The sequence below is a fragment of the Osmerus mordax genome, chromosome 17, assembly GCF_038355195.1.
Source record: "Osmerus mordax isolate fOsmMor3 chromosome 17, fOsmMor3.pri, whole genome shotgun sequence".
NCBI classification, from domain to species: domain Eukaryota; kingdom Metazoa; phylum Chordata; class Actinopteri; order Osmeriformes; family Osmeridae; genus Osmerus; species Osmerus mordax.
The window spans coordinates 13,135,157-13,154,439 of NC_090066.1; the positions used below are offsets into that span (position 1 = coordinate 13,135,157).

Below are 19,283 nucleotides of genomic sequence, written 5' to 3' on the forward strand. Positions count from 1 at the left end.
CAACAGAAGGAGTTGTTGGAGTTGCAGTTGGAACGAGACAAGTGGGGAATGAAGCTCGAGCAGGAGCGGACGAGGGTCGAGTGTTATCGCCTAGATTTGATTAAGGAGGGCAAGCTTGGTAGTGATGCCATGGGGTCCTCTTTTTTTTCTGGTGAGACTTTCGATGTTGGCCGAGGCCTACGGTTCGTTCCGAAATTCAACGAGGAAGATCCAGATCCTTTTTTTTTTTTTCGAACGTGTAGCCATTGCCCGTAGGTGGACCGATTCTGATCGCAACTTATTGTTGCAGTGCGTTTTGACGGGCAGAGCTCAGGAGGCTCTGTCAGCGTTGACGGTCACTCAGAGTGGCGTCTACCGGTCTTTAAGGGATGCAGTACTGAAGGCGTATGAGTTGGTCCCAGAGGCGTATCATCAACGTTTTCGAACTCTATAACAGGGGGATAGTCAGACCTATGTGGAGTTTTCTAGGGGGTTAATCAAACAGTTTAATCGCTGGTGTGCGGCGGGGGAAATAACCACTTTTGGAGAGTTACGGGAGCTGGTCATTCTGGAGCAGTTTAAAGAAACCCTGCCTGAACGTGTGGCCACCTACGTGTCGGAGCAGCGGGTGCGTACTGCGGGTGAAGCTGCCGTGGGTTCCCAGGAGATCCCTTGTGGTTATCGCCAGAGCAGGTCGCAGGCGAGTGACAGCCGGGCTGAGGCGGATCCAGGCCGGGTTTGTCATTAGTGCTCGGGGGCCGGGCATTGGAAAAACGAATGCCCTGTTCGTAGGGCGCGGGGAAAGTCATCGGGGCCTCGACAGGTTACGCCTTCTGCGTTGGCTGCGTCTGTTGTCGATGGTAGGGCTGATGCCATTGCTGCTGTGCAGATTTTCACCACCCCGGCGGCGCAGGCGTTTTTCTCTGATGGTGGGGTTGGCCGTGTTGCAGGGAGGGCACTGCCTGGGCGGTGTGACCCTGGTTTCATGCCTTTTGTTACGGAGGGGTATGTGTCTTTGGGGGGGGGGTGACGCCCAGGTGCCGGTTAGGATCCTCCGTGATACAGGGGCTTTGGATTCCTTCATACTGGAATCTGTGTTGCCTTTCTCTTCCAAGTCAGACGCTGGTTGTCATGTGTTGATTCGGGGGATTGGGTAGCGAGTTTTTTCAGTCCCTTTGCACCAGCTTGTGCTCTCCTCCGGTTTGGTGCACGGCATGGTGACCATGGGAGTCCGGCCTTGTTTGCCAGTTGATGGGGTGGAAGTGATCTTGGGGAACACCCTGGCTGGGAACCAGGTCTGGCCTGCTCTACCATCTTCCCTGGGGGCTACTTCTGCACCAGAAGGGGGGGGGAGCCCATCGTGTGTGGTGACCCAGCGGTGTTTCCGGTCTGCGCGGTGACACGGGCCATGGGCCGTGCTAATGCTGGAGACGGTGAGGTTGTTGTCGATAAATCAGAGTCAGTTTCTTTCCCTGTGCCTGCTTTCCCTTTATCTGTTTCTCGCAGTGAGCTGGGGAGAGACCAGAAGGACGATCTTACACTGAAGGAGCTGTTTGACCAGGTTCTTCCTGTGGAGGACATGGAGAGTTCTGGCCAGGGGTACTTTATTCGGGAGGGGTTGTTGGTGAGAAAATGGCTGCCTCAAAGTGATCATTTTGTGGGAGAGGCTGTATTTCAGATTGTGATGCCGGTAAAGTTCAGGGACGTTGTGTTGCAGGTTGCACATGATGACATAGCGGGACATTTAGGAGTTAGGAAAACCTACGATCGAGTACTGAGGTACTTTTTCTGGCCCCGGTTGAAGACCACGATTTTGGCCTATATAAAGACCTGCCATGACTGGTAAGCCTAACCAGACAGTTAAACCTGCCCCACTATATCCAATCCCTGCAGTCGGTCAACCTTTTGAACGATTGATCATCGACTGTGTTGGTCCCCTGCCCCGTTCCAAAACCGGTAGTACCTATTTGCTGACGGTGATGTGTCAATCCACCAGGTACCCTGCTGCGTACCCTCTACGTAACATCACCACTAGGTCGGTGGTGAAGGCATTGACCCAGTTCATTTCCATTTTTGGCATCCCCAAGGTAATACAAAGCGATCAGGGTTCTAACTTCACCTCTGGCATGTTTACTGCCATCCTAAAGCTGCTCCGAGTTAAACACTCGTTGTCTAGCGCCTACCATCCACAGAGTCAGGGGGCCCTGGAGTGTTTCCATTCTACCCTGAAGTCGTTACTGCGAGCGTACTGCTTGGAAATGGATCGCAACTGGGAAGAACGTTTGCTATGGTTGTTGTTGGCAGCTAGGGAAGTGACGCAAGAGAGCACGGGTTTTAGTCCGAAAGATTTGGTATTCGGCCATGCCGTTCGTGGTCCCCTGGCTGTGTTACAGGATGATTGGAAGGCCTCTGCGCCTCCAGTGAACCTGTTGGATTTTGTAAATGGTTTTCGGCGGAGGTTGTATGAAGCTGGGAAGATGGCCAAGGTGAATCTTGAAGCCTGTCAAACTAAGATGAAGCGTCTGTTCGACCGCCGTGCTGAACGCCGGGAGTTTAGCCCCAGTGATCAGGTACTTGCATTGTTACCGGTTGTAGGGTCTCCTTTCCAAGCCAGGTTTACTGGTCCGTACTCGGTGGTTTGCAAGGTTTTGGATCAGAACTACCTGATCGCTACACCTTCTCGGAAAAGGTCAATCCAGTTGTGTCATGTCAACCTGTTAAAACCGTATTACGTCCGTTCCTCTCCTTTAAACTCCATACCAGAGGTGAAACCCGTGGCTTTGGCTGTGGGAGGGCCGACTCTCCTCCTTTCCTGGCAGGGGGGGTTGAGGAGGAGTTGTCCTCACCGGATGACTGTGTGCTCAGAGGGAGACTAAGGAACTCTGAGTCCATGGTTACCCTGGAGACCGCTTTGGGCCATTTGTCGGCAGTCCAGTGTAGGGAGTTGGCTGGGATGATACGGGGTTTCCCACAGCTGTTTGCGGATGCTCCATCTCGTACACACTTGATTCAACATGACATTGAGGTGGGGGATGCTGCGCCAATCCGGCAAAGGTTTTATCGCGTGTCCCCGGAGAAACGGGTGCGGTTGGATGCCGAGGTTCAATACATGCTTGACCACAACATAGCGGAGCCCTCTAGTTCCAGCTGGGCCTCTACCTGTTTGTTGGTTACAAAGCCCGATCACACCTTTCGCCCATGTACAGACTACCGTAAGGTTAACGCCATTACTAAGGCTGATTCCTACCCTCTGCCTCGCATGGAGGACTGTGTTGACCAGGTGTGCTCTGCAAGGTTTGTTAGTAAATTTGACCTCCTCAAAGGGTACTGGCAGGTCCCTTTGATGGCTCGGGCACAGGAAGTGGCTGCTTTTATCACTCCTTCGGGGTTGTACTCGTACACCGTTATGCCGTTTGGTCTGCGTAATGCCCCTGCAACCTTCCAGCGTCTGATGAACAGGGTTGTTTCCGGGCTGGTCGGTTGTGCGGTGTACTTGGACGATGTGGTGATTTACAGTAACACCTGGAATGAACATTTGCAGCGGATTCAGGCTCTGTTCCTACGCTTAGCCTGGGCGAGGCTTACAGTAAACCTGGCCAAGTGTGAGTTTGCACAGGCCACCGTGACTTACTTGGGGAAGGTGGTTGGCCACGGTGCTTTTGCAAGCTGGTTCGGGAGGCATCGAGCGTCCAGTCAGTTTTTACTCCAGAAAGTTTCATTCTTACCAGTTGAATTACTCAGTAATCGAGAAGGAGGCATTGGCGTTGGTCTGGGCGTTGCTGCATTTCGAGGTTTATGTTGGGGCGGGTCGTTTGGTTATCTACACTGACCACAACCCACTTACCTTTTTACATTCCTTGCAGAACCCGAACCAGCGGTTGATGAGGTGGTGTCTGTTTTTGCAGCCTTATCATCTGGATGTCTGCCATGTGAGGGGCTGTGAGAATGTGTTGGCTGATGCGCTGTCCCGCGCACCTTGTGCCTAGGTGACCATGCCGTTTCTGTCTGTTTTGTCCTTTCTGCTCCTGTGTTTTAGGACATGCAGTAGGGGTTGCTGTGGTGGGAGCCATGCGGTTGGATTGGGCCTGGACGGACTAGGGGCTGTCCTTGGGACAACGGTGGGGCCTGGGGACCCTGGGGGGTCCCTCTTGAGGGGGGGGGGGGGTGACGGCGTTCCCCTTTCCTGCGAGCCCTGCTGATTGAGTTGATTGGACGCACCTGGACCCAGGCTTCAAGTACCTGCTCCAGGGATGGGGGAGGATGGCCTGAGCTGACCCCCAGTTTGATAACGTGTACTCTTTGTCGTCCACCATGGGAAAACATTAAACCATATTGCTAGCCGTCCACTTTTGCCTACGTCTCTCTTCCGATTTCATCCGTGAGCCAGATGTAACATATTGCATGCTACAGTGGTCGAAATGTTGTCGGTAGCTGAAGAGATGGAGGCAACTGCCAATTCACTTCTTTTTTTTTACATCATATTGAGAGCTTCGCTGAAATTATAGCAATGATATCGGCCCTGACTGACACAGACATCAATGAAAATGTGTTCACGATCCTCGGCGAGATGGTACAGCATAGGGGGTGGGCGAATCGATCTCAAGACCGATAGTATCGATACCAACGTTGGTATCAGTAGCCTATTGATTGATACTGGCGTGATAAGATCGATACTTAAGTTTCAATTTCTGTTCTCTACATTCAGTACACAATTCCCTTTACATCATAGTGGTTGTAACTTGTGCAAACACCGTCTAACTTCGCCCAAGCTCACTTTGCCCCTCCCCTGCTAGGCTGTGAGTTGTTGCCGGCGTGTACGTGCAGTAACACGACTCAGCGGCACACACTAACAGTATTTTTGACAAAACATTTTTGTCCTGTGTTTTATGACCATAATCACGAACAAGTAATTAAAGGAAAAATCATTAAATGATCATGAAAATTTAAAATTTTAATTCAAATTTTCATATTGATGTTGCATTCACTTCATAAATTATGAGGCATTGCGCCCTCGACACGAAGGTAGATAAACTGCTTTTCTAAGTAAAAAGTAATATTGCAAATCAGCAATATTGGTATTGGCAGGGGCGCCGTATGGCCCTGTATTTACTCCTTGGTATCGGATCAATACCACATTTTGCAGTATCGCACACACCTAGAACCTGCAGAGTGAGGCGATAGAGGATCCCTCTAGATCGAAGAGAGCTTGATTGACTGGTTGAGCCTGCCTGGTGTGTAATACTGTTCATTCACCAATCAGAGTGACTTGCCCCCTGACTTGGTGACGTATACGACGTATTTATTTTGCTGCAGCAAGTTACACCGTGGATAAATGTAAGGATAAATAAATAAATGTAAGGATAAATAAATAAATGTAAGTATAAATAAATAAATGTGAACACATTAAAATGTAAATATATACACACACATACATGTAACATTTATATATTTAGTGTCTCATTTAATTTGTAATTTATATATTTTGTATGTCAATTAGGCATTTCATTATATAATTAGTCATTTATTTAAGCTTTTTTTAATTATTTATTTATCCAAGTATTTATTTATTTAGTTTTGGCCCCTATAATCCTCCATAGCTATCTGCCTGCAGTGTTAATCTTTTGTAACGTGAATAGATTGATAAGGCATCTCATCAAGGAATCTTAGCAGTTAAAGTACAAAAATAGTGTAGCAACCCACACAGAAAGACGTGTGTTATATGTTAAGCTGTTAGTTGGTTGTTTACCAGTAGTGTTCGCGGGGTCCGACATGCTAATCAACCTGCTGTCTGCCAATCACGGGAATGCCCGGAATGTTCGAATGCCGGGCATCTTGGTGGTTGGTGCATTGAGGGGGGATGGCGCATTCGAAGTTTAGACCAGGTTTAGCGTCTGTTCTTTCTGTTACGTCTGGGTTTCACAAGAGACGGTCACTATTGTTTTGTGGGTTACCTTTATTTTATTTAGCGTGGGCTAGGGACAAACAGCTGTTTACCTAACTAGTAGCCTGTGTACCGTGTGGTTAATAAACATCAATTCGGGAACTTCATCTTATGCCTGGACGATTGTTCCTTAACCCTTGTGTTATCTTCGGGTCATTGTGACCCATCAGTCATTGTGACCCACCGTCGTATTGCGACAAATTTACCTCATACAAAAACAAAGTGAAGCATTTTCTTTTAACTGTCGGGCTGTCTCAGACCCCCCACATTGGAATGGTTAAAAGAAAATTATTTTTATTTGTTTTTGTATTGGGTATAATTGGGTAAACACAACGATGGTTCGTTATGAACCTTTGGGTCATGTGACCCGAAGGCAGCACGAGGGTTTTTCGTCCGGGCCCGCCCGCGGGACCGAAACACTGCCCCCTACTCCCCCTGTTACTACGCACTAAATGTTAATAAATATATTTTTTAGACTACTACACATGTTATACATCATTGGAAAGCTACGATTCTTGTGCTTGTATATATGTAAACCATTTCAAGATCGAGTCACAACAACAAGTTTAGTCAACGTCTTTGTCCAGTCACCACTTTGGTGTTGTTTACAAAGCCAAACATCTCTACTTACCCTCAAAGGTTCTGTGTCGTCCAGGTATGCAAACAACACATCAAAACTTGATCTGCGTACATTCCCAAGGGTTCAAAGTATCTAACCATGTAAAGTAATTCGTCCAAATACAATGTTTTACGGTCATGAATATCCATTATCCTTTGTTTCATTATGCAAGTTAGCCGACGGAAGAAACAACTTGTTCACATAAAAGTGTTCTTTTCTCCGGTTAGCAACGGAGTATTTACGATATGAAGGCCATGCCCCGTTGACAGCCCTCTAAAGCCAACTAGGTGTGTGCGTCCTGCCCCCCCCCCGCCCCCCCCCACACTCTTTCTAAACTAATTTCTCGACCTGGCTTCGACTGGCTCTGAAATTAGCTCGTTAGCCTTGTAGCTGACAGCTAGCTGAAAATGCCAATACCTCATTTGTATGCGTCTGTGGAGCCTTCAAAATAACAGTCGATTGCGCAATATGGTTGACAGAATCAGTTTTCTTTGTGCGCCAATCCTGGGAATCAGATAAAGCACTCCAATGTGTTCATGCTTCAATTTTTGTGTTTCAGTAATACTAATTAGGGATTTAGCTATTATATATGATAGTTCTAAGTACCACCTTTCATTAGAGATAACAATTATGAAAAATAATACCTTTTATAGTATTTGACCTTGGTTACAAAGGGTCATTTTGGAGTCTCCAAAAGGCCCTTTTAGAAAATGCCTGGATGTACTCTTATAAAAACATGTGTCAAATATGAATATATTGTGGTATTATGTTTGACTTTTGATTTGAATTGGGTAAGGCTTCAACCTGTGGTCCAATTTAGTCTTCCAGCTAATACCTACCACCTCTAGGCCTCTTCAGGCCTCTGTTTTCAAAACAAAATCGAAAAAACAAAACAGAAGGCGGAAATAGAAATTTTCACTTTCCTTGTGTTCAAGCTTCTATTACTCAACACTAGTAGGACTGACAGGGGTCCTGACAACAGGGGACATAACTTCAGAGTATCAGCTTTCAAAAGAGATCATTTACATGCATGTACTCCTAATGGTTCAAGAACAGCTTCCAATTTACTTTGGGTATGCTGTTTAGGCGTTTTCAGGCAAATTTAACTGGATTTTATGGCTAAATGATACTGTTGTTGTTTTAAAAGTGTGCTATATAAATGAAAATGAAATTGAATCAACTACACCACAGGAGGAACTGCGCTGTTAGCTACTAGTGTTACGTGCTAAACAAAACAGTAACATTTCTCTTATCTGAATCTGTGAATCTTTTTCTATGGCTCTGCGGCCCAGCAACTTAACTTTCATAACATTTTGTTCAGGAAGCCTCAAACCCAATGCTAAACCTTAAAACGATAACTAATATGATGCTCTTGTCTTCCGTCGCTGGCGCTGTATCAGACGCTGGAGTAGTGATTTGTGACTGATTGGTGAACTGTGGAAATATTCTCGATTGAAAAAATATGCTGTCATATATCTAAAGAAGTGTCTTTTATCAAGATAAATTAAATGTCAATCAGCATCCAATTGCCAGGGATAGCAAATTACATTTTGGGGTGGCACCTGGGGTGGCCAGTCTGATATCAGGGGGGTCCAGTGCCACCCCTCTGGCTCCGTGACTGCTTCTGTGCAAGACCGGATGATTCGGTCTGGAAAGATGTCGCGGTCCATTTCGCGCTCTCGCTTGCCTCACTGCGCCACTGACCACTTTTCATAGAAATGAATGGGGACGCCATCTTGGAAGAAAAATCTAGCTGTGTCTATTAATATATTAGTCCATGGTCGAAAGTGGTTGGGCGGGGCCATACCACTTTAAAAAGTAGTGGGGCAAATGCATGCTCACCACACGTGTGCTGGCGGCTCTGCCCCCTACAAATTCCAGCAAACTAGTGATGTTACCTAGTTTTCCAGGGTAGTATTTCAACTACCAAGACAATATAAAGTGGATATTTAATTAAATTAATTATGTTTAGCATTAAATATATTTGGGATTAAGTCCCCCCCCACCAAAGTGTATCAGATTTACACATACAAATACCAATAATTTAAAGGAGCACACTTTTGAATTGAATTTGATGTACTTTTCAAGTACATTACATTTACATTCATGCATTTAGCAGACGCTTTTATCCAAAGCGACTTCCAAGAGAGAGCTTTACAAAAGAGCATAGGTCGCTGATCATAACAACGAGATAGCCCCAAACATTGCGAGCAGCCAAAACATGAAGCATACATTGTGGAAAACCAAATAAGTGCCAAAGGGAAGAACCATAAGAGCATGCAGTTAAACAAGTTACAATTGAACAACATGAAACTCCCCACAAGAGTGCAAGAGTGTACCTGTAGAAAAAACAATCAACAGTAAAATATTTCACAGCGAGTACAAGAATTTGAAACCATTACAACTAACCAACAAGAGCAACAAGTCTCTCAATACGAGTCATAGTGATCCTGGAGGGAACATCAGGTCCAGCCAAGCATTCCTAAGTGCCGTTGTACTCCCGGAACAAGTGCGTCTTGAGCCTTTTCTTGAAGGTGGGGAGACAGTATGGTGGATGGAGGTGGGGAGTTGATTCCACCATTGGGGGGCCAGACAGGAGAAGAGCTTGTGTTGGGACCGGGCGCTCTTGAGCGGTGGGACCACCAGACGATTGTCAGAAGAGCATTGGAACGATTTTGTCCTGCTTCTCTTGACAATCCATAGTGGCCTATGTAAACCTATAAAAATATTCTGAAGCTATAATAAATACTGTTAGTCCCAAATGGTTATCACTGAGACCCTTGTAGCACCTCTGTCTCATATTCAGTGTGAATGGAATCACAAGAAAATGGAGAACTGGTGTACTTTAATTTATCTGGATAAGTGATACTTCAATACAATTTCCCAGAATTATCGGTGGAGGGACACACATTTGTAATTTGTTATTATTAATGTATTATGAATTTGTATTTTTTGAGGGGGGGGTATTAAAATATCAACTGTAAAAACTTACATAGCTCCCAAAAAAATTTTTTTATGGGAGTGGGGGGAGATTATTTGACTATACAGGGTCGACTCCCACGGGGCAAATGCAAATGAGACCTCCTGTGTGGGGCTCAGTCAAAAATCTGCAAAAAAATACAGAGATGGAGGTGTGATATCCATTTGATGAGAAATGCTGGTTGGTTGCTCAGTGTTTCCTCTATGATTTTTTTTTTTTTGCAGTGGGGGCAGGTCTGTCCGACCCCCCCCCCCTCCCCCCCCAGCTCTATGCTCTAAACAGAATTTCGTTGTTTTTCTATGACAATGACAAATAAATATTGAATGAATGAATTAAGTTCTAACCCTAACCCTATATTTCGGAGCAGGTTCATGTAATAGTCTAATTGCTGATGTAATATTGCACATATTTTCGTCCTAATTCCCCTAAAAGTCAGGTGGCTGAGCGGTTAGGGAATCGGGCTAGTAATCTGAAAGTTGCCAGTTCGATTCCCGGCCGTGTCAAATGACGTTGTGTCCTTGGGCAAGGCACTTCACCCTACTAGCCTCTGGGGGAATGTCCCTGTACTTACTGTAAGTCGCTCTGGATAAGAGCGTCTGCTAAATGACTAAAATGTAAATGTAAATGTAAATTTCTCGACTCGGTCTTTCTACGAGTCTTTGGATCATTTTTCACGTGACCTGCATAGGCTCTGTACTGGAGGAAACAAACGATTCGTTCATTTCCCGACTCGGTCTTTCTACGAGTCTCTGGATCCTTTTTTCACGTGACCCGCATTGTATTTTTTAGTTGAGGAAACAGTTTCCTCATTCCCTTTCGCGTGGTCAAGTCATCATACTGACTGGTTTTGTTATTTTCACTTTACATTTACACTTACAGTTTAGTGCAGTGTAATTGTTTGCCGTGATAATTAAATCATACAAACTGTCATGATACATTATTTTAATGCAGGAATTTCTTTTCAAATAGTATCTGCTGGTGCACATGTCATGCACTAACCTACATGAGAATATGATGCGTGTTTGCAGTGGACGGATACCTCCCCCCCCCCCCACGTTGAAATGAACGAATGACTCGAAAAAAGATTCGTTCATTTTATTGAACGAGATTCAAAGAACCGAATCAGTAAAATGATCCGAACTTCCCATCACTACCCCCCCCCCCCCCCCCCACACACACACACACACTCGTTCTAAACACATTTCTCGAACTGGCTTTGACGGGCTCTGAAATTAGCTTGTTAGCCTTGTAGCTGAGAGCAAGCTGACAATGCTAATACCTCATTTGTATGTCTCTGTGGAGCCTTCAAAATAAAAGTCAATTGCGCAATATGGTTGACAGAATCAGTGTTCTTTGTGCGCCAATCCTGGGAATCAGATAAAGCACTCCAATGTGTTCATGCTTCAGTTTTTGTGTTTCAGTAATACTAATTAGGGATTTAGCTATTGTATATGATATTTCTAAGTACCACCTTTCATTAGAGATAACAATTATGAAAAATAATACCTTTTTATCCTCAGTATTTGACCTTGGTTACAAAGGGTCATTTTGGAGTCTCCAAAAGGCCCTTTTAGAAAACGCCTGGATGTACTCTTATAAACACATGTGTCAAATATGAATATATTGTGGTATTATGTTTGACTTTTGATTTGAATTGGGTAAGGCTTCAAACTGTCCAATTTTGTCTTCCAGCTAATACCTACCACCTCTAGGCCTCTTCAGGCCTCAGTTTTCAAAACAAAATCTAGGCGGAAATAGAAACTTTCACTTTCCTTGTGTTCAAGCTTCTATTACTCAACACTAGTAGGACTGACAGGGGTCCTGACAACAGGGAAAATAACTTCAGAGTGTCAGCTTTCAAAAGAGACCATTTACATGCATGTACTCCAAATGGTTCAAGAACAGCTTTCAATTTACTTTGGGTATGCTGTTTAGGCGTTTTCAGGCAAATTTAACAGGATTTTGAAACCATCAGGATGACTCACAGTGTAAGAGGACAAGTCAGCAGTAGTACTAAGTTCTGTTACCTGAGTGTGAGCTAGTGTGTCAGCAGTAGTCTTCTGGGTATGTTACCTGTGGGTGTACGTGTGTGTGTCAGTAGTACTATGCTAGGTGTGTGTAGTAGTAGTGTGTGAGCAATACTGTGCTGCATCCATGGACTCATGGCCACGCCAAATGATGTTGTGTCCTTTGGCTAGGCACTTCACCCTACTTGCCTCTGGGGAATGTCCCTGTACTTACTGTAAGTCGCTCTGAATAAGAGCGTCTGCTAAATGACTACATGTAAATGTTTGTCCCCAGGAACTTTCAATTCAGTTCAATTACAACATTTCTGTGTAATTGTCCCCCCTAAAGTAGATTTTTACACCTGAATGTATCTGTTACCTGTGTGTGAAGTGATGCGTTTTTAAACAGGATGTTGTTACTTACCTTTTTCCACATGCTCCAGAACACTCAGGGCCTTCCTGGCAGCCCAGCCCCCCATGGATACGTCCTCTGTGGCCACGCTGGTGGACAGGGAGTCTACGGACGATGGGTGGCAGAGGGCCTTGCTTTCAGACACTGTGAGGACAAAAGAAACACATGCACACAGTCCTATTCTGAACAAATACATGCATTTTAGGCTCATAAATAGACATGGTCACATGCACAGACACACAGTCATTACTCTGGATGAACGGAAACACTTCATTTCACTATGCACACACACACGTAAAGTACCTAGGGCAGCAGCGGTGCAGTGTGCAATCATGAAGCCGGACTTAAGGTCCCCCTCTGCTACTAGAAAGGCAGGCAGTTCACTGAGGGAGGGGTTCACCAATCTCTCAGTACTCCTCTCGCTCATGTTGGACATCTCATGTACTCCAATAGCCAGGAAGTCCAGGGCCTGGAAGGAAGACATGGTTGTCGAGTGGTCCAAAGACAGTACAGGAAGCATATACTTTAAGTGAAAGTGTCTGCGTCTACCTATGAAGTCTGTGTTTCTACCTTAGCAGGGTACTCCCCATGAACATTTCCAGCAGAAATTGTCTCACTTCGTTTTGCGAAAACCAGCTGGGAGCCAGGGTTCAAGTTGTGAGGAATCCGACACATCTGCTGGATATCATCAAAACCTTTTCAAGGGCTCTCCCTACTGGTGAAAAGTATGTAATACAAGGTAAATAAATGAGGCAGAAAAATGAAGAGTAGCTTGCTTGGAGGATATAGGGTTGTCAGTGGCACTGTTCAGCTCAGTGGATACCACCTTCTGGACAAAGGCTATGGTGTCAATAGCCACCCCGTGGACCTGCAAAAAGGGGAGAGGGACTCCCTTTATTGCTCCCTATGATTGTAAAGCAAGATGATTTGTGTGTGTGTTCCAAATCTGCACAGGCGCACACGCATGTGCACACATACACACCTGCAGAATACAGCGCAGGGTATAGGCATCCTTAACGAGATTACATGATCTATGACTGTAGGAAAACATGACACAGGAAGTCCTAAACAGGAAATGAGCCAAAAATAATCATTGTCTTCAAATACACGAGAGAAGAAGAATAAATAACTGAATGAGGGCTTTTATTGTGCATGTATCCATGTGCAAGTGTGTTTGTGATTTATGCGTTGTTTTATACCAGAGATCTGTGAATGGAAAATGTCTGAGTCCAGTAGAGAGCGAAGCCTCATAGCCACCTCTATCTGACCAGGATGAGGCCTCACTGCATGGATATCTGAAACAGATCAACAGTCCTATAACACCTGTGTGTGTGTCTGTGAGTGAAATTGTTTGGGTAGGTCCGTTATGTGTGTGTGTGTTTGAGTGAGGGGATGTGTTACATGTTGTGTCTGCGAGCGACTGTGCTTGTTTGTATGTGTGTCAATGTCTTTTCTGTGTGTTGTGTCTACCTCACCATGATCAAAAGCCTTGTTGGTGCCCCTCAGGGCTTCCAGGCTGAGGGCAGCAATAATATCAGCTTGTTTCTCCATGCCCAGAGCTCTCTCCACTGCCTCCGCCCCCAGCGATGTCATCAACTGAGTTCCGCTAATCAGCGCAACGCCCTGCATAACCAATAAGCAGCTGCGGCAATTAACGTAAGCAATATTTCTCACTGCTCCTGCCTTTAGGAACCAATAAGCACAGGCTTATTGGTGAGCTCCTCAAATGCAGGTGTTGCCCAACTTGAAGCATCTTACTTAAGCAACCTCAAGAATGTAATCACTGGCAAAGGAGCAATCACTGGCAAACACACAGCTTGTCAACAGCACAGTACCTCCTTTGGCTTTAGCACGAGAGGTGCTAATCCATGACCTTCCAGAACCTAATGAAATAGGTAAACACTGCATTTCAGTCAGTCCTTTATCCAAGAGAAAAACACATTTTACATTAGTTTTCTGTGTAGCGAGTTGCATGGGGCGTTTTGTAGAAACCTACTGCCTTAGCGGGGGCCCAGCCACTTTGAGGAGACCACATCCTGCCCTCCCCCATCCATCCCAGAGTGAGATGGGCCAGGGGGGGCAAACAGACAGGACACTAGGGACACACACGTAGATTTATCCAATTTCAGCACCCGTGACTACTAAGTTTTTTTGGAACCCCTCTTCTGGTTCCATCCTTACTCAGCTCAACAAAGTCCTTATCCTTGAGGACGTCATTAATGGCGTCATCAGGGTACATAAGTTCCCCTCCCTGACAGATACGTAGAGTGAAGCAAGCCTCCTCGTCTCTGGAGGCTTGCACTGACACATGGAACATAACACAGATAAACGGTAGAGGAGACAGATAGTGAAAGAGAGACAGAGAGAGGGCACACAGGCTGTGAGAAAGAGGAGTGAGCGAAAGACAGAGGTGGAGAGAGGGACTTTGAGATCTTGACACTTACAGGACTTGAAAGCTGAGGGGGCAATCACAATGTTTTACATCAGTAACTCATCTAACCGGTGTCACCATGTTCATGACTTTGTGTGTCATATTACAGTAACTGGGCCCAGACAAAAAACTTGCCAGTCTTTGTGTAAACATGTAGAGTATGTATGTGCGTGTCTGCTTGCTTGTTTGTGTGTGTGTGTCTCTAAACCTATCTACATGTCAGTGACAGGGCTGATCTGTGGAGCGTTGTGGTGATTGGGGTGGAGGGGGGAACAGCGAGGTGGCACGGCAAGGCAGTCTGCAGCACCAGATAATAGATGGCAGAATTCCGACCGTCACATTCCAAGAACAGAGCATGGTCAGGGGCGGTGAGAGGCCAGAGATAGAGCCACAAACCGAGATACCGGTGTCCTTGTGTGTGTGTTTGTGTTTGCGTGTGTGTGCGCCGGTTGGGGGTGGTAAGTCTGTTTACCCCAGAGTTGATTTTCCCATGAAAAACGTTTACCAACAACTTTCTGATACCATACTTTTTTTAAAGGCCACTCCAACACACCATTTGACATTCAGACAGTGTGTAGTACAATGTGTGTCTGAGGTGCGGCCTACACTTAACAGACGTGCTCCTATGTGCCTGAGTTCACTCTGTGCATGTGTAAACTCCTTATTTCTTCCTCAAGATTTGTGGGCTGGTGAGCTTTCAAAGATGAATGACCGCACGGCTGCGCGAGCGATTGGACCAGTGCTGGGGAAATGGTGATGGGTGGAGGAATGTGTGTCTTTGCGTGTGTATGTGTGAGAGACAGATGTAGAGAGAGAATAGAACTTGAGAATGAATGTCAGGTGTAGGGCTCATCCTCGTGTTGGAGAGAGAGGACAGGAAGAAGTGCGGAGCTAGTCCAGTCCTTGGGCGTGAGCTTGTGTACACAGGGCCCATGCAAACACCTGTCAGCTGGGGAGGACGAGCAACAGAGAGAGGAGAGAAGGGCAAGGGAGGATTAGCATAACACTGGTACCATTCCACAGCCAAGACACCCAGGTGAAACAGCATGTAAAAAAGCCACAACATGAGTAAAACATCCCCTCTATAGGAGCAGGGCTATGACCTTGATAGCCGTTAATTGACCTGACTCTAACACAAATCTCTGCGACCATTCTGTTACAACGCCCTGCCCAGCATCTATGGTCGGAGGGTCATCGTGGTAGGGGGGAGCAACCGGAAGTGGCCTCTGTCAGGCACACGCCCACACTCTATTTCCTCCTATAGAAATGCAGGGATCGCCCCTTGCCTTTTCCTCCGGCAGCTCCTGTTGGCTGCTTCCTGTGCTGGTTCCACTCTGTGTGAATAAACAGGCTGTCTGTGCGATCAAGAATCCTCAAAGGTGCACACACACACACATCTAGTTCAACATGTCCACCCAACAAACAAAAACATGCACACATCTACCCTGTTTTGCCTGTTCGCTTTCCCTCTCTCCTCCAACCTCATCATACACTCCTGCCTGTTCCTTCTGTCCTCCCATCCTTTACAAGACATGCTATAAATAACAACTCCCCCTGGTCTATGTGCACCATCCCGGCTGGGCAGACTTCCTCAGGATACTTCCAGAGTCTGTGTGGGGGAAGAGGCCCAGCTGCCTGCAAAGCCAGTGACAGAGCCAGGTCAGCTAGCGTGAATCCGGCCATCCTGTTTACCATCAGCGCAGGCCCACGGTAGCAGGCGGACATAGAGCTGGGGTCTGTTTTAGCACCATCAAAAGAGATCGGTCTATCAGTTTGACCCCCAAGCGTCCAAGTCATTGGGGAGATAGCTTTCTCTCTGGCTTTGCGTACATCAAGTCTGGAGAATGTTCCGTGAAGTTCCCTGCCCTCCCCCGAACATGTCATCCAGAACCCCTCATCCTCTCTGAATTCAGATACAGAACTTAGATACCACACCCCTCCCCCACCCCATGGTTCACCATTCTGACCCTCATCCTTCCTTCCACTCACCTCTAACCCCTGGCCCTCTTCCTGCCCCCCCTTCAAGGGAGCGCTAGGTGCGGGTTACAGAGTTGAGGGGAAAGGGGAACAAGGGAGTTGCCCAGTCAGATTGCCATGAAAAGTATTTGGTTGCCGAAACTCCCCCACTAACACGCACTCACACACACACACATTAGAGTGTCTCTGGCTGGTACCAGGCTTCTGATAACGAGGTGTGGTGTATTCTGGGTCCTCTCACTGAGCATGGAGCTTGGTTCCCTCCTCCACATAGCTACACAATACTCTCTCTCTATGTGTTTCTTTCTTCATGCTCCTTCATGCTCCTGCGCACACACACACAGGCTAACTTATATCCGCAAAACTGCTTTTATTTATTTTCATAGTAAGACACTCACCCCGTGAGGTGTGTAAACCATGTTGACTAAAGATGCACATTCAAGTACTTGACTTTTTCACCCATGAAATAAAAACAAAATGTATAAATGTGTCTGTTTTTAGTGAACAGGTTGAGGGTTTCATGAAAGGTTACGTCTGATGTGCTCTGGTTATTTTAAGAAAAAATCACATTCTTGTGTGTGTGTCAGGAAAGCTTCCCCTTCCTTTCCCAACCAGCCCAGTTTTTCCCCTGGCCTGCCCAGGGAGGGATCATCTGAGGTGGGATGGTTTTAGGGAGTACGTAACCCTCCGGTGCTCTCTCCATGGTAACCCTCGGCTCTGACCATCTGGTCAACGCTGGGGGCTATTCAGAGATGTGAAACAGTGCCCGACAGAGAGGGGTAAAGGCCCATCCTCCCCACACATCCTCCCTCTACAAGCTCTTTGATATAACTCTCAGGGCTGGTCTGGCCTGTAAAGTGTTGCCCATGCACCGGAGAGTACGCAATGGGTGTGTCATACACTTGAAGCTGAGGTTGGTGAGCTGAGTGTTGAAAGAAAGGAGGAATGCCAGAGGTTGGGTGGGGGCACGGGAGATGAAATTGTGGGCAAGGGTAGTAAAAATACAGTCCTTATGGTTGAGGTACAATAATGAGAAGGGGGTGAGAGATAGGAGTGAGGGAACCATGTGGGGTGAGGGTGAGGAGTGAGGGAACTGTGGTACTGGGGGGTTCCAGAGGGTGTGAGAGAGGGGGGTGATAGATGGGGTAGGGGGCGTGCAAAGGAGATTGTGTTCTTGCATTCCATGCATGCCCTTCTCCATTGAGGGAGACTCATGAGGAGAGGGGGAGGGAGGAGGGCGGCGTCGAGTTTGAGGGCGAGGGGAGACAAGACCCTCAGAACGCTGGCCGCCTCGCAGACACTAGAGCCACAGCACCAACAGGAGAGGAATTCCGAAATGGCGGAGTACAGGGACTGTGGCTCAGGGCCAGCACATCCCTCTCTCACACACACAAACTCACACACGCCTCGCAGACGTTTATTTAGAATGTATTTGTCCAAGCATCCACCCAGCAGCGAGCCAGAGATACCCCTGAAAACCAAAGCCTAGCACTGAGGCAGACACTCTCATTCACTTAGAGATGAGAGGAAGAGTAGGATGTGGCACAGATGATCCTCAGAAAGACTGGAATCATCTTTCATATAAATTAAACCATTGTGAACATAATTAAATAGGTTAACACACAACAAATACTTAAATATGTTCCTGCTATGAATAAGATGACAACTTTACAATGGCACTTCATCTCAATTCCCTCCCACCCACACGCACACACACTCACACACAGATGCTTTAATGGAGGCTGAAGTCTGTGAAGAGTGCAATGATCAACCTTCTCTGTCTCTAATACCAACACAGAATACCTCTGGCCAGCAGCTGAAATTAGGGATACTTAATGCCAGTCACACACCCCCCCCTAACTGACACACACAAACACACACAAAACCCCACACACACGCAAAGTAAACAGATGCACATAAACACACTTACAATATGACTCAAGGAATCACACATCTTATCATGTTGACTTTGTTGTGTGGCCTTGGAGTGAGAGGATGTGATGCATAAGGGCTGTACCACACTGTTGCTTTTGAACGCTCCACATCCAAACAGCTTTATTAGGAACCGTGACAGTCCCAGTGGAGAGAAACGCCCAGGAAGTCTCCACACCCCTGATCCTATCGCACTTATTTTGTTCTCCTAATTTCCCATAATCAGTAGCCCTGGTAAGTTACTTACATCACATTCTATGGATCTCTTTCCACATGTGTCAAAATCACTCAGTTGCAGAATATCAGAAATATTATAAAAAATAGCACTTTGAGTTAGAGTTCATCCATAATTTCATTTAATTAAATTGTTGTTTTCAGGACTTTTTGTGAATTGACGCAAGTTATGCCATATTTGGATCAAGCTGAATGGAAAAATATCCAAAGTGCTTTGAAAGCAATTCCAGGGAGCCTAAATTCCTGTTGTCATAGCTATGAGCGGCGTCAACTCAGTTCTCCTCTGATGGAGTCAAACTGTGGCTAATTTAGTCCCAATCCCAAAAACAAACATATCACCAGTTACTATATATGCATAATATGTGCCACTTCCAAAGCAAATTAGACTGTCATTGTGAACCAGTAGTAAAAGGAAGAGCTATGAATATTCATGATTATACATCTGCATGTGCAAATCATATTGAAGAAAATTTAGTTCTAAAAGTTTATCTGTAGGGTGTTCTTTAAAGTTAAAGTAAGTCTGTATCCTTGAAAGATTCTCAACTTGCACAAATGTTTGCCTTGGTCCCTTTTGGCATTAGCCAAAGATAAGGAGCAGTCCTTATGAGTGGTTTCCTTTGATATGTTATGTCACTAAGTCTGAGTGCCCCAGAAGCATTCTACTAATTGATCAGTATTCTTAGGCTTTCAGACTTTCTAAATCTATTTCAATATCAAAGGTTTCCAGACTTACTTAAATTAAAGTTTTGAAAGCTATATAGTGGCTTGTATG

The 19,283-nt window shown here is 46.0% G+C and overlaps 1 protein-coding gene across 1 annotated transcript; it reads right to left on the reverse strand.

Moving 5' to 3' along the window:
* Positions 1-9,638: 9,638 nt before the first annotated feature.
* On the reverse strand, positions 9,639-16,764 carry LOC136960526 (histidine ammonia-lyase-like). The gene is made up of 14 exons (XM_067255038.1): positions 16,744-16,764; positions 16,358-16,400; positions 14,382-14,393; positions 14,096-14,238; positions 13,934-14,032; positions 13,773-13,820; positions 13,413-13,560; positions 13,135-13,232; positions 12,920-12,976; positions 12,726-12,805; positions 12,508-12,574; positions 12,241-12,406; positions 11,950-12,081; positions 9,639-9,646 (listed from the first exon to the last, which is right to left on the reverse strand). The coding sequence occupies exons 1-14, from the start codon at positions 16,762-16,764 to the stop codon at positions 9,639-9,641; spliced, it is 1,122 nt and encodes a 373-aa protein (XP_067111139.1).
* Between the last annotated feature and the right edge of the window lie 2,519 nt (positions 16,765-19,283).

Excerpts from the sequence above, each read along its gene's own strand:
- LOC136960526 (XM_067255038.1), bottom strand. The coding sequence starts at position 16,764 with ATGGTTTACACACCTCACGGG. Across the intron at positions 13,233-13,412 it reads CAACAAGGCTTTTGATCATG|ATATCCATGCAGTGAGGCCT; the intron begins GTGAGGTAGACA and ends GATCTGTTTCAG. Across the intron at positions 12,407-12,507 it reads ATGGGGAGTACCCTGCTAAG|GCCCTGGACTTCCTGGCTAT; the intron begins GTAGAAACACAG and ends TCTTCCTTCCAG.